This window comes from Macaca nemestrina, chromosome 17, assembly GCF_043159975.1.
Source record: "Macaca nemestrina isolate mMacNem1 chromosome 17, mMacNem.hap1, whole genome shotgun sequence".
Classification (NCBI taxonomy): Eukaryota; Metazoa; Chordata; class Mammalia; order Primates; family Cercopithecidae; genus Macaca; species Macaca nemestrina.
This window is the reverse complement of record NC_092141.1, coordinates 73054649-73080133: the sequence shown is the minus strand read 5'-3', so window position 1 is coordinate 73080133 and position 25485 is coordinate 73054649. Positions and strand designations below refer to the sequence as shown.

The following is a 25485-nucleotide window of genomic DNA, read 5'->3' as shown; positions in this document are numbered from 1 at the left end:
AAGCTGTGCACGGTGTCTATGACTTTTGATGGCCCTCAAGGTTACCATGGATTTCTGATTCTTACTTTGAGTTCGCTGTGATTACAATGATGTGCTTAATTACCACCAGAATTATCAGTATAATAATTAAAACCAACAAATGTGAACACGTCTCTAGTACCATGCTACTTCACTACAAGTATTATGTCATTTCTTTCTGACTATAATTCTCTAAAGTAAACATTATTATTAACCCTATGGTAAGAAGTCCCACTAAAGATATAACTTATGCTTTCTCAGGTCTAGAGAGAAAGACACCAAAATGTCACCCTGACCATCCTTGAGAGGATAAATGGCCAGGCACGGTGGTTCACGCCTGTAATCTCAGCACTTTGGGAGGCCAAGGCGGGAGGGGGTCAGAAGTTTGAGACTAGTCTGGTCAACATGGTGGCACCCCATCTCTACTAAAAATATAAAAATTAGCCAGGAGGGGTGGTGCACACCTGTATTCCCAGCTACTGAGGCACGAGAATCGCTCCAGCCTGGGAGGCAGAGTTGCACTGAGCTGATCATGCCACTGCACTGCAGCTGGGTGGCTGAGCAAGATTCTGTCTCAAAAATAATAATAAAGACGACAAACTTTTGGAGTATTAAAGGCCACTCTTCCTCTGGAGATATTCAAGGTAGCTGCAATTTAAGCGTGAGCCAATTGCTTTAATGTTCAGGAAGAATATGATCAAAATCATTTAGGGGGTGGGACCTCCTCCTATAGACAATGAAGGCAGCTACCCTCAGAAGCTCTATTATACTGGAAGAGAGATGTGAGACCCTTCCTGCTTTAAGAATCAATGAAGCCGGGCATGGTGGCTCAGTCTCAAATCCCAGCACTTTGAGAGGTGGGCAGATCACCTGAGGTCAGGAGTTTGAGATCAGCCTGGCCAACATGATGAAGCCCTGTCTCTACTAATAACACAAAAATTAGCGGGACATGGTGGCACATACCTGTAATCCCAGCTACTCCAGAGGTGAGACAAGAAAATTGCTTGAAGCCAGGAGGTGGAAGTTGCAGTGAGCCGAGATCACGCCACTGAACTCCAGCCTGGGAGGCAGAGCGAGACTCCATCTCCAAAAAAAAAAAAAAAGAAAGAAAGAAAGAATCAGTGAGAAGGGGCTGCCTGACCCCTGGTGGTGTGGATCCTTCGGGAAGGAAAGCAAACAGAGTTTCCAAGTCTACAAGGGTTCCAAGTAACCCAGCCTACTCTGAAGACCGTTGCGGGACAGCTCTTCTAAACTACTGAGCTCTAAGAACTGGAACCCTGGAAACCCAAGCAAGAGGACACGCGCAGCTGGACCAGGCCCCGAAGAAGGAGATCATCCTCCCTCAGAGATCCACAGCAGCTGGGAACCCGGATCTGCAGACCCACTTGGTTTGATGGTATTGTGTGGGACCATCTGTCAACACTGACACCCTGTGGCAGTGACAAGCAAAGGCAGCAGCCGGCTAAGTCTCCAGGCTCTCCCTGCTGGAACTAGAAAGTCCAAGTGGCCCCCTTCTTCCCTCCCTTTTTGGTTTGTTTTGTTTGTTTTGTTTTGTGTTTGTTTGTTTTTGTTTTTATTTTCTTCAAGATGGAGGTCTCGCTCTGTTGCCCAGGCTGGAGTGCAACGCCGCCATCTTGGTTCACTGCAACCTCCGATCCCCGTGTTCAAGCGATTCTCCTGCCTCAGCCTCCCCAATAGCTGGGATTACAGGTGCACACCACCACGCTTGGCTCATTTTTCCCTTCCTTTTTGGGTTCACTGTGCTTCAAGGCACTGAGGCCATGAGGCAGCGTTTGCAGATACAGGATAACTACAGCCCTGATGCGGCTGATCCTGACACCGAAATGGCTGTGGATCCCCGGATGGTGCAGCTCTATACTCCTGTCTCTGAAACCTGCTTCTTAACTTACTTCCCCAAATGCTCAATTCAGGGAAGGTATGATTTACTTTAGACTCAACGGATGAGAGAGCAGTAGCTCCACCTAGTGGAAACATCCAGGTTGAAAAGGTCATGTTCGGGGATGATGCTATTTTGCAGAGTCAAGATATTTCATGTCCCTCCAGGAAGCCTTCCTTGATCTGAGTTATGCTTTCTCTTAACAATCTGCTTTCCCAGTCATAGGAGTTCATGCACAAATGTAATCTCCTACTTGTTTGTCTAGCTTTCCTAATAAACTTGTAGAAGCCAGGGACAATGTTTTGTTCACCACTGTATCCCCACGGCCTTGTATGTGGTGAAACCAAAGGGTTATTTTTATACTTAATCTGTAACACCAGACTCAGAGGAGGTCTGGGAAGAATGGGAAAATGTTTTCCCTCTGCTGTCTGATGCCACGTTTTTTTCTAGCTAGTATCTGCAATTTGGAAGGCTACGCACCTCTATTTGGAAATCTGAAGTTTAGTATATTTGTTTCCTTTGATTTGTTTTTGGGACAGGGTCTGGCTCTGTTGCCCAGGCTGGAGTGCAGTGCATGATCTCAACTCGCTGCAACCCTCTACCTCCCACGCTCAAGTGATCCTCCCACCTCAGACTCTCAAGTAGCTGGGACTACAGTACTCAAGTAGCCTCTATACGTGGCTAAGTTTTGTACTTTTTGTAGAAATGAGGTTTTGCCAAGTTGCCCCAGCTATTCGCAAACCCCGGGGCTCAAGTGATTCGCCCGCCTCAGACTACCAAAGAGCTGGGGTTACAGGTTTGAGCCACCGCCCCTGGTCTGAGTTTCAGTTTTGAAAGCAGGTAAAATAGGCTGCTGCCCTGAGCTAATGCACACCCTAACCTGGGCTGGTTGTTTATGCTATCGACACGGTGTTTTTTCCTTAGAAATTGTACTTAAAGTTATAAAATGCAGCCAGGAGCGGTGGCTGACACCTGTAATCCCAGCATTTTAGGAAACCAAGGTGGGTGGATCACGAGGTCAGGACTTCAAGACCAGCCTGGCCAAGATGGTGAAACCCTGTCTCTACTAAAAACACAAAAAATCAGCTGGACATGGTGGTGGGCGTCTGTAATCCCAGCTACTTGGGAGGCTGAGGCAGAGAATGGCTTGAACCAGGGAGGTGGAGGTTGAAACGAGCCGAAATCGCGTCACTGCACAACAGCCTGGGTAACAGAGCAAGACTCCATCTTAAAAAAAAAAAAAAGAAAAAAAAAGTTATAAAATGTAACCATTTGACATAATAAGAACTTTCAGAATATAATGGAAATGCATTTGAATATCATAAAATCACTTTTATTTTTACCATAGCAACATTTCAGTGAACATTTCTTGACTAATTTGGAAGAAAAGATCTGGTTTTATGAGTCCTCATGCCTTCTCCGAGGGTGAATATACTCTTTCCCAAGGACAAGAAAGGAAGCTGAATCATAAAATCGTATGAACATTTTCACAAGAGGATTCCTCTTGAAGCTTCAGGGAAATTGTCTGCAGACAGATGAAAATATGTACTTATTGATGAAAAGGGAGAATAAACATTGGAACTGTAACCTAGACGCGCACCTGGGTAAAAAAAAAGAAAACTGGCAAATGAGAACTCACAGTTGATCTCTCTGTCAAAAGGAATTCAGAGATGTTTGGAGTGCTTAACCTATGACGCCAATTCCGTGGAAGAACTCTACCTTCTACTTCACAGACAGAACACTGGGCTAGATAGGATGCTTGTCTGGCCCAAAGTGGAATTTCTTACCATCTGTATACTCCCCCAAGACCCACAACAGATGGTTACTGAGTTGAAGCTTGCCACTGATCCTTAATGATGTCAACAAGCTCATCTCTGGGAGCTGGCACTTCAGAAGCCCAGGTCAGGGGAGCAAGGAAAAGTGGAGATGGGAACAGAGCTCTGACTCCTAGCCCCGTATTTGATACTTACTCCCTTCAAAGTCCTGTCCCTGGACTACAAATTGAGTTCCCAGTTAGAAATCAGAAAACCATGAAATATGAGTTGCATTTCTAAGATGTGCCTGACTTTAGTATAATGTTTAAGAGAAAAGGGCAGTGGGAAGCATGAGGAAAGGACAGATTCTTTTTTTTTTTTTTTTTTTTTGGATCTAAGAGTGGACTGATGATGCAACTGGCAAGGCACAAGAGGCCTTCTTACAAATCAAACATTGAGACTGGGATTCCTAATGACTAGAGTGGGCTCTAAAGAGAAAGGTGGCTGGGCGCAGTGGCTCACACCTGCAATCCCAGCACTTTGGGAGGCCGAGGTGGGCGGATCACTTGAGGTCAGGAGTTTGAGACCAGCCTGGCCAACATGGTGAAACCCCGTCTCTACTAAAAATACAAAAATTAGCCTGCTGTGTTGGTGTGCTCCTGTAATCCCAGCTCCTGGGGAGGCTGAGGCAGGAGAATCGCCTGAACTCGGGAGGCTGAAGTTGCAGTGAGCCAAGATCGCATCATTGCACTCCAGCCTAGGCGACAAAAACAAGACTCCATCTCAAAAAAAAAAAAAAAAAAAAAAAAAAAAAAAAGAGAAAGAGAGAGAGAGAAAGGTGAGCTTCTGGACATACTGGACACATGGGACATGGGGGCCTGAAACACTGTTTTACAGACAGAAGAACACAAAGGGTAACGTAGCCTGCCATTCTGTTTCTTCCTTTCTCCTCTATCCCTTCTTCCTTGCCTGGGAAACCACAGTAGCAGAAGTCTCATTCAATCAAATAGCTGTCAATTATATGAGTTGTACTTTTCTCTTCCTCAACAGCAAACTGGCTTTCCTCCTCTTTGTCCTCCTCTCTCTGTCTATAGCGTAATTTCCTCCGGTCCACTTTGCAGGGCCGATAGCTCAAATACAGTGCTATGGTGATGACACCCACTCCAAGGGCAACGGTAATAACGACAAAGAGGGCAGAGCTGATTCCTTCATCCAATCCTGTCCAAGCACAGAAGACAGAGTTAGGAAGGTCTGAAAGTTGAGGATCACCCACCCCAGCCTACCAGGCCCACTTCTGAGTCTCTGTCTTCCCAACCTAGTAGAATCTTTCTTATTTTCATCCTTGGATAAGAATTTCAAACCCCTGAGGGGTTTCCATCCTCGGCCTTGCAGCAGGGCAGCAAAGGTTACCTTGAACAATGACAGCAATGTCACCACAGTCAACCACTTCTAGAACCGTTTGCTTGTTTGCTTGCTTGTGTTTCTACAGCATTGAGTGCTAGATGCTCTTAAACTTAGGGGTGGAAGATGTCAGTGCAGGTGAGGATGTTCTTTCCTGCTCTCATCTCTGGGGGCATCTGATGCTTGTGACCTCCAGATGACAGTGAAACAACCCCAACCCTGGGATCCAGGAGACAGGAGGCTCAGTCCTGACCTTCTCTGCCTTCACCTTGTCCTGCTGTGAGGTTTCCACAAGGCACCCCATGCCACTGGGCCATTCTCACCTGGGTATAGAGAAAGAACAATCTGTCCCTTATGGAAAGACATAATGAGGCAAAGATCCGCTTGTGTTGGGGGCAGGATCCCTGCACTCAGAGGGATTTAGAAGCTGAAATTACTGGGTTGGGAGCGGTGGCTCATGCCAGTAATCTCAGTATTTTGGGAGGCCAGGGAGGGTGGATCACCTAAAGTCAAGAGTTTGAGACCAGCCTGGCCTACATGGTGAAACCCTGTCTCTACTAATAAAGTACAAAACTTAGCCCGGCATAGTGGCGGGCGCCTGTGATCCCAGCTACTAGGGAGGCTGAGGTGAGAGAATTACTTGAACCCAGGAGGTGGAGGTTGCAGTGAGGCAAGATCATGCCACTGCACTCTAGCCTGGATGACAGAATGAGACTCCATCGAAAGAAAGGAAGGAAGGAAGGAAGGAAGGAAGGAAGGAAGGAAGGAAGGAAGGAAGGAAGGAAGGAAGAAAGAAAGAAAGAAAGAAAGAAAGAAAGAAAGAAAGAAAGAAAGAAAGAAAGAAAGAAAGAAAGAAAGAAAAAGAAAGAAAGAAAGAAAGAAAGAAAAAGAAAGAGAGAGAGAGAGAGAAAGAAAGGAAGGGAGGGAGGAAAGAAAAGAAAGAAACTAAAATAACTATGTTACTGAGTAGCACCACACTACCTGCTCTGGAAAAAGGACTTTTTTTTTTTTTTTTGAGAGGGAGTCTCCTTCTGTCCCCAAAGCTGGAGTGCAGTGGCCCGATCTTGGCTCACTGCAACCTCTGCCTCCTGGGTTCAAGCGATTCTACCACCTCACCCTCCCGAGTAACTGGGATTAAAGGCTTGTGCCACCATGCCCAGCTACTTTTGTATTTTTAGTAGAGAGGGAGTATTGCCATGTTGGCTAGTCTGTCCTTGAACTCCTGACCTCAAGTGATCCACACACCTCAGCCTCCCAAAGTGCTGGGATTACAGGCATGAGCCACCGTGCCCGGCCCGGAGAAAGGACTTTGAATGACACTATGTGGGAAGAGCAAGGTTGTGGAGATCTGCTGCCCTGGCTGAGGTACCTCATGCAATCAGTCTCTCTCAGCCTCAGTCTCCTGATCTGTGAAACGGGATGATAATAATACCTACTACACAAGACAAGTGGCAGGTCAGACGTGAGAATGCATAGGCAGGCCCTTGGCAACTGGATAAGCTCTATACAGACCTGGAAAGGAGGGGGAGAAAAAAGAGGAAGGGCTTCCACGGCTGCATAGGGCATCTTTCTGCCTGATGTGTTCTGAGTTCCAAAACCGGGAAAGACACTTAAACCTTCAAGAGCTCTTCTAACTTTGAGATTCTCTGATGATTTCAGGGCTAGGGGAGGAAGCACTTGTGGTCCGTGTCTGTCCCCGGGATTTCTGTTTCTTGGCTTGTATCTCTGCTGCAGGTCCAAGGAGCTGGGGCAATACCTTGAGTCTGGGTTCTTCCTCCCCAGGGACCTGGGGGAGCACCCACCCCCACCCCCACCCCCACCCCAAGGCTCAGGGAAAGGGGAGAGCAAAGTGGGGGGTTGGTTCCCTCTAGTGGTCAGTATTAGCACTGCATCCAGCTGCCTCAGGCGGGCCCGGGAGGAATCAGCAAAAGTGGAATTCAAGACTGAATCGTGCCCAGAACCCCCACAATTTATTGGATATGTTTGGCTCCTTTTCCCAAAATGTACATTCTCTCTGCTAGGGTGGAGGGGAAACATGTGGGGAGGAGGAAAGGGATAGGATAGAGAGTGGGATGGGGTCTGTAGGGGTCTCGAGGACTGGCTATCCTGACATCCTTCCCCACGTTCAGGTTTTCCACCATGGCGTGCTGCCAGAGGGCACCCACCTGACCCTTAAAGAGAGGACAGGTTGGGTAGTATCTCTGGCTGACACTCTGGGCAAAACCCTCACAATGCTGGTGACGATGGGAAGAGAAAGATGACAAGCCAGGGGGCATGATCCCAGCGTGTGTGGGAGGAACTTCTAAATTATCCATTAGCACAGGCACGTCAGTGACGTACAGAGAAACAAGTGGGGTCAAGCAGCGAGAGATAAGGGGCCAGGGTATAAAAAGGGCCCACAAGAGACCCGCTCCAGGATCCCAAGGCCCAACTCCCCGAACCACTCAGGGTCCTGTGGACAGCCCACCTAGCTGCAATGGCTGCAGGTAAGCGCCCCTAAAATCCATTTCTGCACGATGTGTCCCGAAGGAAGAGGCGGCCCCTGTAGATGGCACAGAGACACTAATCCTCAGGTTTGGGGTTTCTGAATATGAGTATCGCCATCTAAGCCCAGATTTTTGGCCAATCTCAGAATGTTCCTGATTCCTGGAGGGATGGGGAGAGAGAAAAAAAAATTCCGGGGGCAGGGAGAGTGCTAGCCTCTTGCTCTTTGGCTCCCTCCGTTGCCCTCCGGTCTCTCCCCAGGCTCCCGGACCTCCCAGATCCTGGCTTTTGCCCTGCTCTGCCTGCCATGGCTTCAAGAGGCCGGTGCCGTCCAATCCGTTCCCTTATCCAGGTTTTTTGACAACGTTATGCTCCACGCCCATCGCCTGCACCAGCTGGCCTTTGACACCTACCAGAAGTTTGTAAGCTCCTGGGGAATGGGGGCGCGACATGGGTGGCAAGAAGGGGTGACTTACCCCCGCTGGGAAGTAATGGGAGGAGACTAAGGAGCTCAGGATTCTTTTCTGAAGCGAAAATGCAGGCAGATGACCATATGCTGAGTGAGGTTCCCAGAAAAGTAACAATGGGAGCTGGTCTCCAGCATAGAAACCGGCGATCCTTCTTGGTTGGCGGGGTGGGTGGTCCTTCTCCCAGGAAGAAGCCTATATCCCAAAGGAAAATAAGTATTCATTCCTGCAGAACCCCCAGACCTCCCTCTGCTTCTCAGAGTCTATTCCCACACCCTCCAACATGGAGGAAAGGCAGCAGAAATCTGTGAGTGGATGCCTTCTCCCCAAGACGGGGATGGGGGAGGCCTGTGGTCAGAGGCCCCGGGCAGCACAGCCACTGCCGGTCCTTCCCCTGCAGAACCTAGAGCTGCTCCGCATCTCCCTGCTGCTCATCCAGTCGTGGCTGGAGCCCGTGCAGTTCCTCAGGAGTGTGTTTGCCAACAGGCTAGTGTGTGGCACCTCGGACAGCGACGTCTATGACCTCCTAAAAAGCCTAGAGGAAGGCATCCAAACGCTGATGGGGGTGAGGGTGGTGCCAGGGGTCCCCAACCCTGGAACGCCACTGGCTTCGAGGGCTGGGAGAGAGAAACACTGCTGCCCTCTTTTTAGCAGTCAGGCCCTGACCCAAGAGAACTCACCTTATTCTTCATTTCCCCTGGTGAATCCTCCAGGCCTTTCTCTACACCCTGAAGGGGGGGGAGGAAAATGAATGAATGAGACAGGGAGGGAACAGTGACCAAGCACTTGACCTCTCCTTCTTTTCCTTCACTTTGCAGAGGCTGGAAGATGGCAGCCCCCGGACTGGGCAGGTCTTCAAGCGACCTACATCAAGTTTGACACAAACTGACACAACAGTGATGCACTGCTCGAGAACTACAGGCTGCTCCACTGCTTCAGGAGGAACATGGACAAGGTCGAGACATTCCTGCGCATGGCGCAGTGCCGCTCTGTGGAGGGCAGCTGTGGCTTCTAGGTGCCCATGTGGCATCCTGCAACTCTTCCCAGTGCCTCTCCTGCCCCAGAAGGTGCCACTTCAGTGCCCACCAGCCTTGACCTAATAAAATTAACTTGTATCATTTTGTCTGGCTAGGTGTCCTTCTATAATATTATGGAGTGGAAGGTGGTGGTGTGAAGCAAGGGGCAGCTTGGGAAGACGACCTGTAGGGCCTGCAGGGTCTATTGGGAACCAAGCCACTGAAATATAAGAGATTTGGTTGTTCCTGCACCAGAAGAAAGCTGACACATCACTGCTGTCTATTACTCACTAAGGCCATTCCACCAGGTCAGTGGTCACAGCTTGCTGGTCATAGCTCATTGGTCATCCCAGAGATAACTTGAAGTCATTTCTTCCTCCTCCACCATCACCAGCAACACCAAACCTGGCCCTCCAGGAGCAGGAAGAAATGAAAACAAGACGGGCTATTAAGTGCACAGGCAAAAACTCCCCAACAGGTGAGGAAACAATGTCATAGAACTACTTCTGGGCAGAAGAATTCTAAGATGAATTTTCCTTAAGCCCAACTACTTTGGAAAATGAGAACAATGCAAAAATGAGTTTCAGACATACAGAACCAGAGTATTTGGAATCTGAATTTGGGCAAGGGAAGTGGAAGAGAGATTTTATTTGGGGTTGCAAATGCAGTGACAACAGGTGTCAGGTAGATAACAACGTAAGCAATGAGGGCTGGACGGGAGGGGATAAATCCCCGATGACACTCGCTTTCCTTTGGGGAATGCAACACAGACGGGTGGGAACCAGCACAATCTACAGAACTCAAGCCCCTGCTGAGGTAGGACCCACCCAGCCTGTCACCATCAGGACTGCAGGGACTGGGCTTCCAGACCTTCTGATTCTTTGAGACAGCCAGGACACCCAGGCTTTTATGTGAAATCTAACATTTAAACACTGGCAACACATACTGAAAATATATTAAGGGCAAAAATTAACCCAAACACACATGGTCTCCAAGCTGTTTGTGAGCAAGTTTGTTCTAAGTGATGTTGATTGGGGTAACTCGGTGTAAGGGAAAGAATCAGAAAGATTTGGGTTGTACGTCATTTGTTGCTCCTGAATAAATTACTTGACCAAGCTGAGATAATAATATTGCTTTACAAGGATTATTTGAGGATTAAACGCAACGATATTTTTGACATATTATAGTACTCAAATTGTAGTTATTTCTGCATTGAATTTTTGGATGTTTTGTGTTTTCTGATGGCATGTCTAAACACCTGTAGTGAAATTATATTGTTTTTCTAATGACAATAAGGAAATATAAACATATCAGATGTTTATTATTTCCAAATAAGCACTAAAGAGTGGTGATTAGCTCTTTAGGGTTAAGATTTTACTCTCCCAAGCACTTTGGCTAAGTGACTGGTGACCTATAAATCCATACTAAAATGCTCACAGGAACTCTAGTATCCAAAAATGATTTCATGAAGTCAGGAATTATTCTGCAATGCAAATAATCAACTCCCTAATTAATCTTCTTTAGAAGTTCTGATTCTTATGTACTATAATAAATTTTCTTGATAACAAGACCCACTTGTGTTCATTTTTGGCTATTTTACAGTTAATAACTCAGTCTTTGGGAAGTGGTTGAAAGCTGAAATAATCAGAACTCTGGAGCTGCTGCATTTCTCAGTTCAGAAGTCATTCCTGCATCTTACGTCGTTCTTCTACTATCTGGCTTTAAACTCATGGCATTTTGGAGTTAGAAGGGCCTCATAAGTCAGTCTAGTTTCTTCTACTTTGGGAATCTTATCCTCCGGCATCCATTAAAGTCAATATTCCAAATACAAGTGTGTAGCACTAGAACCAAAGGAATCACTTTCACAAGGCTCCTCATTCTATTAAACCACTCTCACTGCAGAAAACTATTTCTTGTACGGAGCTGGAATCAATATTCCTGCAATGTCCTTCATTCGGCCTTAAAATTATTTAGAAATCTCACGGTCTTTAGAAGTCAATGGAATGAACACAATTATCATTATCTCTTGGCTTGCGTGTTTTTAAAGGAAAGGTGACCCATCTTTGTAAGTATTTGTTGACTGCACGTGACAGGGGAATGACAATGTCCAGCGCCTACCTGGGTGACTAAGAGGGTTCTAAAGTGGGGTGGTCGTAACATAAAACTGAACTGCAGGGGGAGCAACACTCCAGAGAGTGTCCACCCAGCTCCCCTCGGGTGTAGGTGAATCCACTCAACCACTGCTGGTTGAGAATTAGAAAGATACTACATGACTTTGCACATTTTCGAATATAAAAAGACCTTAAAGACCATCTGCTTTAAACTCTTTTGATTTACCCACTGTTATTCCACATTTCAGCTCATCAACTTGCTGTGGACAGCAATTTCCACTGCAAATTTGAGATGCTTAGGGTGTTTTGTAAACGATGCATACGTAAGCCCTCACCCCCTGAGATTCTGACATAATTAGCCTGGAATCTGGTACAGGCAAGAGTCGTTTGAAAACTTTCCCAGGGGATTCTAATATGTAAACAAGGTTGATAACCACTGTGTTAGGGACTGCAGAGATGAGACCACGTGTCCACAGCTGTTGTATTTGTGGAACAGGGAAAAAGGAGAAAAAGATGAGAGGCCTGGGCCAGTTGTGGTTCCACCTGCTCCTAATTCCAACCAGTCATCTAAAATGTGTTTCTCTTGAGCCAGTCACAAAAAGACAAATACTGTCTGATATCAGTCATATGAGGTACTCAGAGCAGTCAAATTCATAGAGACAAAAAGTAGGATGGTGACTGCCAGAGGCTGCGGGGAGGAAGGGAATAGGGAGCTATTTAATGAGCAAAGGGTTTAGACTGTGCAAGATGAAAAGGGTTCTGAAGATGGATGGTGGTGATGGTTGCATGACAATGTGAATGTAATTTGACGTGACTGAATTATATACGTAAAATGGTTAAGATGGAAATTTTTATATCTTCTCACAACTAAAAAATGTTAATAGTCTATTTTTGTTTTTGAGACAGAGGCTGAAGTGTGGTGGTGTAATCTCAGCTCACTGCAACCTCCACCTCCTGGGTTCAAATGATCCTCATGCCTCAGCCTCCTGAGTAGCTGGGATTATAAGCATGCACCACCAGACAGGGCTAGGTTTTGTATTTTTAGTAAAGACAGGGTTTCACCATGTTGGCCAGGCTGGTCTCAAACTCCTGGCCTCAAGGTATTCACCCGCCTTGGCCTCCCAAAGTGCTGGGAATATAGGCATGAGCCACCGCGCCTGACCCTTAATGGTATTTTATAATGAAAACTCTCCCTGAAGATAAGATTAGCAAGACTGGCACAAGGAAGACTTCAGTAGGCAGAGCTCGAGTCATTCTTGACCCCTGGGATAATATTTTCCTGACTGTCATTTTTCTGAATTTACCCTAACCTAAAAATGACCACTTCTGAATTTCTTCCGTGAGCATTGTCGAAATATACATGGTGGGTTTTTTCCCTTTATACACAGTTGAGAGCAGAACTTATCCGTTCCCTTTTCTTCTGAATTATCAGGTCTGGGCTTCTAGGCCAAGACAAGCTGATACTTTGCCTGGCTGCTTCTTTAATTCAGAAGGCCCTGGATGCTGAGGCACAAAATGAGCACCGCTGGGATTAGGGTTACCAACTTGTCCTGGTTTTCAGCAGACTTTCTCAATGTCAACACTAAAAGTCCCACGTTCCTTCCAAGAATCCCTCAGCTCAATGCAAACTCAGCTAATAGGACTGGTCACCCTACTAGTAGTTCTAAATCTTAGGGGACCAAACTGGGGGGAAAGTAGTGGAAGGAGCAAGAAAAAGACTAGAAAAATCGGAAAGCTGTGCATGGTGTCTATGACTTTTGATGGCCCTCAAGGTTACCATGGATTTCTGATTCTCCCTTTGAGTTTACTGTGATTATAATGATGTGCTTAATTCCCACCACAATTATCAGTGTAATAATAAAAACCAACAAATGTGAACACATGTCTCCAGTACCATGTTACTTTATTACAAGTATTAGGTCATTTCTTTCTACCTATAACTCTCTAAGGTAAATACTATTATTAATCCTATGGTACGAAGTCCCACTAAAGATATAACTTATGCTTTCTCGGGTCCAGAGAGAAAGACACCAGAATGCCACCCTGACCATCCTTGAGAGGATAAACAGCCAGGCACGGTGGTTCACACCTGTAATCTCAGCACTTTGGGAGGCTGAGGCGGGAGGAGGTCAGAAGTTCGAGACCAGCCTGGCCAACATGGTGGCACCCCATCTCTACTAAATATATAAAAATTAGCCAGGTGTGGTGGTACACACCTGTATTCCCAGCTACTGAGGCACAAGAATCATTCCAGCCCAGGAGGCAGATTTGCACTGAGCCGATCAGGCCACTGCACTCCAGCCGGGTGGCTGAGCAAGATTCTGTCTCAAAAATAATAATAAAGACGATAAACTTTTGGAGCATTAAAGGCCACTCTTCCTCTGGAGATAATCAAGGTAGCTGTAACTTAAGCCTGAGCTGATTGTTAAAATGTTCAGAAACAATATGATCAAAACCATTTAGGGGTTAGGGCCTCCTCCTATAGACAATGAAGGCAGCTACCCTCAGAAGCTCTATTATACTGGAAGAGAGATGTGAGACCCTTCCTGCTTTAAGAATCAGTGAAGCCAGGCATGGTGGCTCAGCCTGAAATCCCAGCACTTTGGGAGGTGGGCAGATCACCTGAGGTCAGGAGTTTGAGAACAACAAGGCCAACATGATGAAACCCTATCTCTACCAGTAACACAAAAATTAGCCGGGCGTGATGGCGCACACCTGTAATCTCAGCTACTCCAGAGGCTGAGGCAGGAAAATTGCTTGAAGCCGGGAGGTGGAATTTGCAGTTAGCCGAGATCGCGCCACTGAACTCCAGCCTGGGAGACGGAGCGAGACTCGGTCTCCAAAAAAAAAAAAAAGAGAGAGTCAAAGAGAAGGGGCGCCTGACCCCTGGTGGTGGGGAATATCCTTCGGGAAGGAACTGGAACCCTGGAAACCCAAGCAAGAGGACACCCGCAGCTGGACCAGGCCCCGAAGAAGCAGATCCTCCTCCTCAGAGATCCACAGCAGCTGGGAACCCGGATCTGCAGACCCACTTGGTTTGATGGTACTGTGTGGGACCATCTGTCAACACTGACACCCTGTGGCAGTGACAAGCAAAGGCAGCAGCCGGCTAAGCCTCCAGGCTCTCCCTGCTGGAACTAGAAAGTCCAAGTGGCCCCCTTCTTCCTCCCTTTTTGGTTTTGTTTGCTTTGTTTTGTATTTGTTTGTTTGTTTTTGCTTTAATTTTCTTCAAGACGGGAGTCTCACTCGGTTGCCCAGGCTGAAGTGCAATGCCGCCATCTCAGTTCACTACAACCTCCGCGCCCCGGGTTCAAGCGATTCTCCTGCCTCAGCCTCCCCAGCAGCTGGGATTACAGGTGCACACCACCACGCCTGGCTCATTTTTCCCTTCCTTTTTGGATTCGCTCTGCTTCAAGGCACTGAGGCCATGAGGCAGCATTTGCAGATACAGGATAACTACAGCCCTGATGCAGCTGATCCTGACACCGAAATGGCTGTGGATCCCCGGATGGGGCGGCTCTATACTCCTGTCTCTGAAACCTGCTTCTTAACTTACTTCCCCAAATGCTCAATTCTGGGAAAGTGGATGATTTATATTAGACTCACAGGATGAGAGAGCAGTAGCTCCACCTAGTGGAAACATCCAGGTTGAAAAGGTCATGTTCGGGGATGATGCTATTTTGCAAAGTCAAGATACTTCATGTCCCTCCAGGAAGCCTTCCTTGATCCGAGTTATGCTTTCTCATAACAATCTGTCTGCCCAGTCATAGGAGTTCATGCACAAATGTAATCTCCTACTTATTTGTCTAAATAGCTTTCCTAATACATTTGTGGAAGCCAGGGACAATGTTTTGTTCACTGCTGTATCCCCACAGCCTTGCATGTGATGAAACCAAAGGGTTATTTTTACTCTTAATCTACAACACCAGACTGAGAGGAGGTCTGGGAAGAATGGGAAAATGTTTTCCCTCTGCTGTCTGATGCCACCGTTTTTTCTGGCTAGTATCTGCTATTTGGAAAGCTATGCACCTCTCTCTATCTGGAAACCTGAACTCTAGTTTTCGTTTTTGTTTCCTTTGATTTGTTTTTGGGACAGGGTCTGGCTCTGTAGCCCAGGCTGGAGTGCAGTGCATGATCTCAACTCGCTGCGACCCTCCACCTCCCGCACTCAAGTGATCCTCCCACCTCAGACTCTCAAGTGCTGGGACTACAGGAACGTGCCACTAGATGTGGGTTAAGAAATGGGGTTTCGCCATGTTGCCCCAGCTATTTGCAAACTCCAGGGCTCAAGTGATTCGCCCACCTCAGCCTCCCAAAGTGCTGGGATTGCAGATGTGAGCCACCGCCGCTGGCCTGATTTTCACTTTTGAAACAGGTAAAATAGGCCGGGCGCGGTGGCTCAAGCCTCTAATCCCAGCACTTTGGGACGCCGAGGCGGGTGGATCACGAGGTCAGGAGATCGAGACTATCCTGGCTAACATGGTGAAACCCCGTCTCTACTAAAAATATAAAAAAAACTAGCCGGGCGTGGTGGCGGGCGCCTGTAGTCTCAGCTACTTGGGAGGCTGAGGCGGGAGAGTGGCGTGAGCCCGGGAGGCGGAGCTTGCAGTGAGCCGAGGTCGCGCCACTGCACTCCAGCCTGGGAGACACAGCGAGACTCCGTCTCAAAAAAAAAAAAAAAAAAAAGAAACAGGTAAAATAGTCTGCTGCCCTGAGCTAATGCACACCCTAACCTGGGCTGGTTGTTTATGCTATCAACACCGTGTTATTCCCTTTGAAATTGTACTTGAAGTTATAAAATGCAGCCGGGAGCGGTGGCTCACACCTGTAATCCCAGCACTTTAGGAGGCCAAGGTGGGTGGATCACAAGGTCAGGACTTCAAGACCAGCCTGGCCAAGATGGTGAAACCCTGTCTCCACTAAAAACACAAAAAGTTAGCTGGGCATGGTGGTAAGCACTTGTAATCGCAGTTACTTGCGAGGCTGAGGCAGAGAATTGCTTGAACTGAGGTTGAAGGTTGACGCGAACCGAAATCACGCCATGGCACTCCAGCATGGGCAACACAGTGCGACTCCATGTAAAAAAAAAAAAAAAGAAAAGTTATAAAATGCAACTATTTGACATAATAAGAGCTTTCAGCAATGACACAGAAGGGAAGGGAAATGCATTTGGTATCACAAAATCACTTTTATTTTTACCACAGCAACATTTCAGTGAACATTTCTTGACTGATTTGGGAGAAAAGATCTGGTTTTATGATTCCTCATGCCTTCTCCAAGGGTGAATATACTCTTTCCCAAGGACAGGGAAGGAAGCTGAATCATAAAATCATATGAACATTTTCACAAGAGGATTCCTCTTGAAGCTTCAGGGAAATTGTCTGCAGACAGATGAAAATATGCAGACAGATGAAAAGGGAGAGTAAACATTGGAACTCTAACCTAGACACCCATATGGGTAAAAAAAAGAAAACTGGCAAATGCGAACTCACAGTTGATCTCTCTGTCAAAAGGAATTCAGAGATGTTTGGAGTGCTTAACCTATGACGCCAATTCCGTGGAAGAACTCTACCTTCTACTTCACAGACAGAACACTGGGCTAGATAGGATGCTTGTCTGGCCCAAAGTGGAATTTCTTACCATCTGTATACTCCCCCAAGACCTACAACAGATGGTTACTGAGTTGAAGCTTGCCACTGATCCTTAATGATGTCAACAAGCTCATCTCTGGGAGCTGGCACTCCAGAAGCCCAGGTCAGGGGAGCAAGGAAAAGTGGAGATGGGAACAGAGCTCTGACTCCTAGCCCCGTATTTGATACTTACTCCCTTCAAAGTCCTGTCCCTGGACTACAAATTGAGTTCCCAGTTAGAAATCAGAAAACCATGAAATATGAGTTGCATTTCTAAGATGTGCCTGACTTTAGTATGATGTTTAAGAGAAAAGGGCAGTGGGAAGCATGAGGAAAGGACAGATTCTTTTTTTTTGTTTGTTTTTTAAGATCTAAGAGTGGACTGATGATGCAACTGGCAAGGCACAAGAGGCCTTCTTAAAAATCAAACATTGAGACTGAGATTCCTAATGACTAGAGTGAGATCAAAAGAGAAAGGTGGCTGGGTGCAGTGGCTCACACCTGTAGTACCAGAACTTTGGGAGGCCATGGTAGGCGAATCACTTGAAGACAGGAGTATGAGACCAGCCTGGCCAACATGGTGAAACCCCACCTCTAAGACAAATACAAAAATTAGCCTGCTGTGGTGGTGTGTACCTGTAATCCCAGCTCCTGGGGAGGCTGAGGCAGGAGAATCACCTCAACCCGAGAGACTGAAGTTGCAGTGAGCCAAGATCGCATCATTGCACTCCAGCCTAGGTAACAAGAGCGAGACTCTATCTTGGGAAAAAAAAAGGTGACAGAGAGAGAAAGGTGAGCTTCTGGACATATTGGACACATGGGATATGGGGGCCTGAAACACTATTTTACAGACAGAAGAACACAAAGGGAAATGCAGCCTGCCATTCTATTTCTTCCTTTCTCCTCTATCCCTTCTTCCCTCCCTGGGAAACCACAGTAGCAGAAGTCTCATTCAATCAAATAGCTGTCAATTATATGAGTTGTACTTTTCTCTTCCTCAACAGCAAACTGGCTTTCTTCCTCTTTGTCCTCCTCTCTCTGTCTATAGAGCAATTTCCCCCGGTCCACTTTGCAGGGCCGATAGCTCAAATACAGTGCTATGGTGATGACACCCACTCCAAGGGCAACGGTAATAACGACAAAGAGGGTAGAGCTGATTCTTTCATCCAGTCCTGTCCAAGCACAGAAGATTGAGTTAGGAAGGTCACAAAGTACGAGGATCACCCACCATCGCCCACCAGGCCCACTTCTGAGTCTCATTCTTCCCAACCTAGTAGAATCTTTCTGATTTTCACATTTGGGTAAGAATCCCAAACCCCTAAGGGGTTTCCATCCTGCGCCTGACAGCAGGGCAGCAAAGGTTACCTTGAAAAATGACAGCAATGTCTTTGCTGACAGAGCCCAGCTGGTTAGTGACTGTGCAGCAGTAGGTTCCGGTGTGGTTCTGGGTTGCCTTCTGTGGCACTTCAAAGTCAACGACCACCCCATTCTGGGTACACACCAAGGCTGAAGCTGGGTTTCCCTTTGGGACACAGGCGAGCATGTGTTCCATCCCTTCCAGTGAGGTCTGTTTGCCAGAGCAACGGGTTCCTCTAACCGTGGCTTGTCTACAAAAACAGTTTCCCAAACAGCCGAGTTCAGTGCACCACACTCCCTCCCTCCCTTCACACCCTGCTCCCTCTCCTCCCCTCACCCAAATGCTGTCCACTCCACCCAACAGTTTTCCTTCCCGAGGGAGCACTAGCAGCTCCCTGCTTTTTGCCAACTCTTCTTTCCCACCTTCCCTATGAGCAGGGAGTCCGAGATGAAACCTAGGTTGTTTTTATGGATTCAGGCTAAATGATAATGCTGCTCTGTCCCTGGTGGCCCTGGGGCCCCTGCTTCCCATTTTTGCATCTCAGTGGATAAGGAGCTAGGTAATGGTGAACTCAGAGATGGGGATTTTTCTACTTTTCTTTTGTTTTGTTTGTTTCTTTTTTTTTTTTTTTTTTTTTGGAGACAAAGTCAGTCTCACTCTGTCGCCCAGGCTGGAGTGCAGTGGTGCAGTCTTGGCTCACGGCAACCTCTGCCTCCCGGGTTCAAGCAATTCTTGTGCCTCAGCCTCCCCAGTAGCTAGAATTACAGGGGCAGTGCCACCACGCAAGGCTAATTTTCCTATTTTTAGTAGAGTCAGGGTTTCACCATCTTGGCCAGGATGGTCTTGAACTCCTGACCTCATGATCCACCTGCCTTGGCCTCCCAAAGTGGAAGGATTACAGCTGTGAGCCACCGCATCTGACCTATCCTGAGCCTTTTGAAGCTGATACCAGAAGTGCGAAGCCCAGTCTCTCCCCACTGGCCATGCGGAGGCTGTTGTTGGGTAGTCTCTCAGCCTGCAGGAGCCAGGGATCTGGCCCCAAGTGATGCCCCAACAGTGGGCCACTTCCCAGGACTGTCAGGAAAATCCCAAGTCTACCTCAAAGTTGATTTTTTACTAGCAATGAATGATGGACATGGTCTCCATTGCTCAAGGCCCTGGGAAGATCGAGACTAGAGAAAAGGATAACGAACTTCTACCCACACCTGTGGGCCTCAGTTCTTCCCTCTGGTCCATGGTTGCCATGGTAACCCTTTGTAAAGTTGTTTCCCCAGGGGTCCCTGGAGTCCTCTGAGTCACCATAACTCTGGGGTCAACAGAAGTGGAGAGGTGAGAAGAGACACTCCCCTGCCCTGGCTGATCCCATGTGCTTCTGGCAGTAACCTGTCTGGGGAGCCTCGCCAGCCCTGTGCCCACCTGCGCAGTTCTGGAGTGGTCCCCAGTTAGGGCCCCTGCTGCCCTCATTCCTAAGGGCGGCTGGAGACTTCTTCCATGGCCGAAAATCCACATCTAAGTCCCCAGCACTGGCTAAAAGACCCTGTCATGGGGTGCCGTCTGTCCCAGTTCACAGTGGAGGAAGGATGGTGGGGGAGGCAGAAGCTACGTGGCGCTCAGGGACCCTCCTCCATTCCCACCTGGCTCCTCCTCTTTGCTGGTGCTGGAAGGAGAATGGGGAAAGTGGTGTGTGCACACTCTCTTGGCCCCATCTTTCTCAGAGCTGGTACCATTGATGACACCGCTCTTGGACCCTCCTGCAGCCCTGCCTGGAGAACAGCCCACAGCCCAGTGCACTCCCAGCAGATGATGAGTCTGGGGCGCTGGTCGGGTAATGTTCGGGAATGACGGCAGAAAAAGGAGCCCTGTCTTCTGCTCTGAAAGTGGGGAGATGGCAGGGCCACAGCATTCACATCCTGGGCCACAGGGCTGTGGGTTTTCGATGTTGGTTGCCAACACCACAGTCAACCACTTCTAGAAACGTTTCCTTGTTTCCTTGCTTGTGTTTCTACAGCGTCAAGTGCTAGATGCTCTTAAATTCAGCGGGGCATGATTTCAGTGCCCGTGAGGATGTTCTTTCCTGCTCTCACCTCTGGGGGCATCTGATGCTTGTGACCTCCAGATGACAGTGAAACAACCCCAACCCTGGGCACCAGGAGACAGGAGGCTCAGTCCTGGCTTTCTCTGCCTTCGCCTTGTCCTGTTGTGAGGTTTCCACAAGGCACCCCATGCCACTGCGCTATTCTCACCTGGGAATAAAGAACAATCTGCCCCTTATGGAAAGACAAAATGAGGCAAAGATCCCCTTGTGTTGGGGGCAGGATCCCTGCACTCAGAGGGATTTAGAAGCTGAAATAACTGGGTTGGGAGCGGTGGCTCATGCCAGTAATCTCAGGACTTTGGGAGGCCAAAGAGGGTGGATCACCTAAAGTCAAGAGTTTGAGACTAGCCTGGCCAACATAGTGAACCCCATCTCTAATAAAAAAGTACAAAACTTAGTCTGCCATAGTGGAGGGTGCCTGTAAACCCAGCTACTAGGGAGGCTAAGGCAGGAGAATTACTTGAACCCAGGAAGTGGAGGTTGCAGTGAGGCAAGATCATGCCACTGCACTCCAGCCTGGACAACAGAATGAGACTCCATCTCCAAAGAAAGAAAGAAAGACGGAAAGAAAGAAAGAAAGACGGAAAGAAAGAAAGAAAGAAAAAAAGGAAGAAAGAAAGAAAGAAAGAAAGAAAGAAAGAAAGAAAGAAAGAAAGAAAGAAAGAAAGACGGAAAGAAAGAAAGAAAGAAAGAAGGAAAGAAAGAAAGAAAGAAAGAAAGAAAGAAAGAAAGAAAGAAAGAAAGAAAGAAAGAAAGAAAGAGAGAAAGAGCGAAAGAGAGAAAGAGAGAAGAGAGAGAGGAAGGAAGGAAGGAAGGAAGGAGGAAGGAAGGAAGGAAGAAGGAAGGGTGGGCCAGGCGTGGTGGCTCAAGCCTGTAATCCCAGCACTTTGGGAGGCCGAGACAGGCGAATCACGAGGTCAGGAGATCAATACTATCCTGGCTAATACGGTGAATCCCCGTCTCTACTAAAAAATACAAAAAAACTAGCCGGGCGAGGTGGCAGGCGCCTGTAGTCCCAGCTACTCGGGAGGCTGAGGCAGGAGAATGGCGTGAACCCGGGAGGCGGAGCTTGTAGTGAGCCGAGATAGCGTCACTGCACTCCAGCCTGGGCGACTGAGCGAGACTCTGTCTCAAAAAAAAAAAAAAAAGAAAGAAAGAGAAGAAAGAGAGAGAGAGAGAAAGAAAGAGTAAGAGAGAAGAGAGAAAGAGAAAGAAAGAAAGAGAGAAAGAAACAAGGAAAGAAAGAAAGAAAGAAAGAAAGAAAGAAAGAAAGAAAGAAAGAAAGAAAGAAAGAAAGAAAGAAAGAAGGAAGGAAGGAAGGAAGGAAGGAAGGAAGGAAGGAAGGAAGGAAGGAAGGAAGGAAGAAGAAAGAAACTAAAATAACTATGTAACTGAGTAGCACAATACTACCTGCTCTGGAGAAAGGACTTTTTTTTTTTCTATGGAGACTTGCTCTTTCCCCAAGGCTGGAGTGCAGTGGCACGATATTGGCACACAGCAAACTCTGCCTCCTGGGTTCAAACGATTCTACCACCTCACCCTCCTGAATAACTGGGATTAAAGGCTTGTGCCACCATGCCCAGCTAATTTCTGTATTTTTAGGAGAGATGTTGGCTAGTCTGGCCTTGAACTCCTGACCTCAGCTGATCCACACACCTCAAGCCTCCCAAAGTGCTGGGATTACAGGCATGAGCCACCGTGCCACGCCTTGAGAAAGGACTTTGAATGACACAATGTGGGAAGAGAGCAAGGTTGTGGAGATCGACTGCCCTGGCTGAGGTAGCTCATGTAGTCAGACTCTCTTAACCTCAGTGTCTTGACTGTGAAATGGGGTGATAATAATACCTCCTTCACAAGACAAGTGGCAGGTCAGACGTGGGAATGCACAGGCAGGCCCTTGGCAACTGGATAAGATCTATACAGATCTGGAAAGGAGGAGGAGAAAAAAGAGGAGGGGCTTCCACGGCTGCATAGGGCGTCTTTCGGCCTGACGTGTTCTGAGTTTCAAAAACCTGGGAAAGACACTCAAACCTTCAAGAGCTCCTTCTAACTTGAGATTCTCTGAAGATTTTCAGGGCTGGGGAGGAAACGCTTGTGGTCCTGTCTGTCCCCGGGATTTCTGTTTCTTGGTTTGTATCCTCTGCTGCCGGTCCAAGGAGCTGGGCAATACCTGAGTCTGGGTTCTTCATCCCCAGGGACCTGGGGAAGCCCCCCAAAGACTCAGGGAAGGGGAGAGCAAAGGGCAGGGTTGGTTCCCTCTAGTGGTCAGTGTTAGCACTGCATCCAGCTGCCTCAGGCGGGCCCAGGAGGAGTCAGAAAAGTGAATTCAGGACTGAATCGTGCCCAGAACCCGCACAATTTATTGGCTGTGTTTGGCCCTTTTCGCAACACACACAGTCTCTCTGCTTGGTGGATGGGGAACCATGCGGGGTGAAGAAAGGGATAGGATAGAGAGTGGGATAGGGTCAGTATGGGTCTCAAGGATGGGCTATACTGATATCCTTCCCTGCGTTGAGGTTGGCCACCATGGCGTGCTGCCAGAGGGCACCCACCTTCTCCTTAAAGAGAGGACAAGTTGGGCGATATCTCTGGCTGACACTCTGTGCACAACCCACACAGTGTTGGTGACGGTGGGAAGGGAAACATGACAAGCCAGGGGGCATGATGCCAGCATGTGTGGGAGGAGCTTCTAAATTAGCCATTAGCACAGGCACCTCAGTGGCCCCATGCATAAACGTACAGAGAAACAGGTGGGGTCAAGCAGCAAGAGATAAGGGGCTAGGGTATAAAAAGGGCCCAAAAGAGATCACTCCAGGATCCCAAGGCCCAACTCCCCGAACCACTCAGGGTCCTGTGGACAGCCCACCTAGCTGCAATGGCTGCAGGTAAGCGCCCCTAAAATCCATTTCCACACGATGTGTCCCGAAGGAAGAGGCGGCGCCCTGTAGATGGGACGGGGAATCTAATCCTCAGGTTTGGGGCTTCTGAATGTGAGTATCACCATCTAAGCCCAGATATTTGGCCAATCTCACAATGTTCCTGGACCCTGAGGGATGGAGAGAGAGGAAAAAAAAAAAAAAAAAAAAACAGCTCCTGGGCCAGGGACAGTGCTGGCCTCTTGCTCTCGGCCTCCTCCGTTGTCCTCCGGTTTCTCCCCAGGCTCCCAGACGTCCCTGCTCCTGGCTTTTGCCCTCCTCTGCCTGCTTGGCTTCAAGAGGCTGGTAGGGTCCCAAGCGTACCCTTAACCAGGCTTTTTGACAACGCTATGATCCACGCCTATCGCCTGCACTGGCTGGCCTTTGACACCTACCAGGAGTTTGTAAGCTCTTGGGGAATGGGTGCGCGTCTGGGGTGGCAAGAAGGGGTGACTTTCCCCCCTGGGAAGTCATGGGAGGAGACTAAGGAGTTCAGGGTTGTTTTCTGAAGCGAAAATGCAGGAAGATGAGCATATGCTGAGTGAGGTTCCCAGAAAAGTAACAATGGGAGCTGGTCTCCAGCATAGAAACCGGCAGTCCTTCTTGGTGGCGGGGTCCTCCTCCTAGGAAGAAGCCTATATCCCAAAGCAACAGAAGTATTCATTCCTGCGGAACCCCCAGACCTCCCTCTGCTTCTCAGAGTCTATTCCCACACCCTCCAACATGGAGGAAACACAACAGAAATCCGTGAGTGGATGCCTTCTCCCCCAGGCGGGGATGGGGGAGGCCTGTGGTCAGAGCCACGGGCAGCACAGCCACTTCCGGTCCTTCCCCTGCAGAACCTAGAGCTGCTCCACATCTCCCTACTGCTCATCCAGTCCTGGCTGGAGCCTGTGCAGTTCCTCAGGAGTGTGTTTGCCAACAGGCTGGTGTATGGCACCTCAGACAGCGACGTCTATGACCTCCTAAAAAGCCTAGAGGAAGGCATCCAAACGCTGATGGGGGTGAGGGTGGCGCCAGGGGTCCCCAACCCTGGAACCTCACTGGCTTCGAGGGCTGGGGGAGAGAAACACTGCTGCCCTCTTTTTAGCAGTCAGGCACTGACCCAAGAGAACTCACCTTATTCTTCATTTCCCCTGGTGAATCCTCCAGGCCTTTCTCCCTTGGAGGGGAGGGAGGAAAATGAATGAATGAGACAGGGAGGGAACAGTGACCAAGCACTTGGCCTCTCCTTCTCTTCCTTCACTTTGCAGAGGCTGGAAGATGGTAGCCCCCGGACTGGGCAGATCTTCAAGCAGACCTACAGCAAGTTTGACACAAACTCGCACAATGATGACACACTGCTCAAGAACTACTGGCTGCTCCACTGTTTCAGGAAGGACATGAACAAGGTCGAGACATTCCTGCGCATGGTGCAGTGCCGCTCTGTGGAGGGCAGCTGTGGCTTCTAGGTGCCCGCGTGGCATCCTGTGACCCCTTGCCAGTGCCTCTCCTGGCTCCGGAAGGTGCCACTCCAGTGCCCACCAGCCATGTCCTAATAAAATTAAGTTGTATCATTTTGTCTGGCTAGGTGTCCTTCTATAATATTTTGGGGTGGAAGGGGGTGGTATGGAGCGAGGGGCAGCTTGGGAAGATGACCTGTAGGGCCTGCAGGGTCTATTGGGAACCAGGCCGCTGAAATATAAAAGATTTGACTGTTCCTGGGCCAGAAGAAAGCTGACACATCACTGCAGTCTGTTACTCACTAAGGCCATTCCACCAGCTCAGTGGTCCCAGCTTGCTGGTCATAGCTCATTAGTCATCCCAGAGATGACTTGAAGGCATTTCTTCCTCCCCCACCATCACCAGTAACACCAAACCTGGCCCTCCAGGAGCGGGAAGAAATGAAAACAAGAAGGGCTATTAAGTGCGGAGGCAAAAACTCCCCAACAGGAGAGGAAACAATGTCATAGAACTACTTCTGTGCAGAAGAATTTTAAGATGAATTTTCCTTAAGCCCAACTACTCTTGGGAAATGAGAACAATGCAAAAATTACTTGGAGACATACAGAACCAGAGCATTTGGGATCTGAATTAGGGCAAGGGAAGTGGAAGAGAGATTTTATTTGGGGTTGCAAATGCAGTGACAACAGGTGCCAGGAAGATAACAATGTGAGCAATGAGGGCTGGATGGGAGGGGATAAATCCCCGATGACACTCGCTTTCCTTCGGAGGATGCAACACAGAGGGGTAGGAAGAAGCACAACCTGCAGAACTCAAGCCCCCGCTGAGGTAGGACCCACCCAGCCTGTCACCATCAGGACTGCAGGGACAGGACTTCCAGAACTTCTGATTCTTTGA

The 25485-nt window shown here is 48.3% G+C and overlaps 1 protein-coding gene and 2 pseudogenes across 1 annotated transcript in view; all 3 read left to right on the top strand.

Annotated features, from left to right (window-relative positions):
* Positions 1-7176: 7176 nt before the first annotated feature.
* LOC105483030 (somatotropin-like) lies at positions 7177-9036 on the top strand (annotated as a pseudogene).
* Positions 9037-23048: 14012 nt separating this feature from the next.
* LOC139359667 (somatotropin-like) overlaps positions 23049-25485 on the top strand; it is a 12445-nt gene continuing 10008 nt past the window's right edge. The window contains exon 1 of the mRNA XM_071083436.1: positions 23049-23115. Coding sequence (XP_070939537.1) covers positions 23106-23115 — 10 coding nt within the window. The 5' untranslated portion in view covers positions 23049-23105. The remainder of the gene's footprint in view (positions 23116-25485) is intronic.
* On the top strand, positions 23146-24661 carry LOC139359398 (somatotropin-like; annotated as a pseudogene).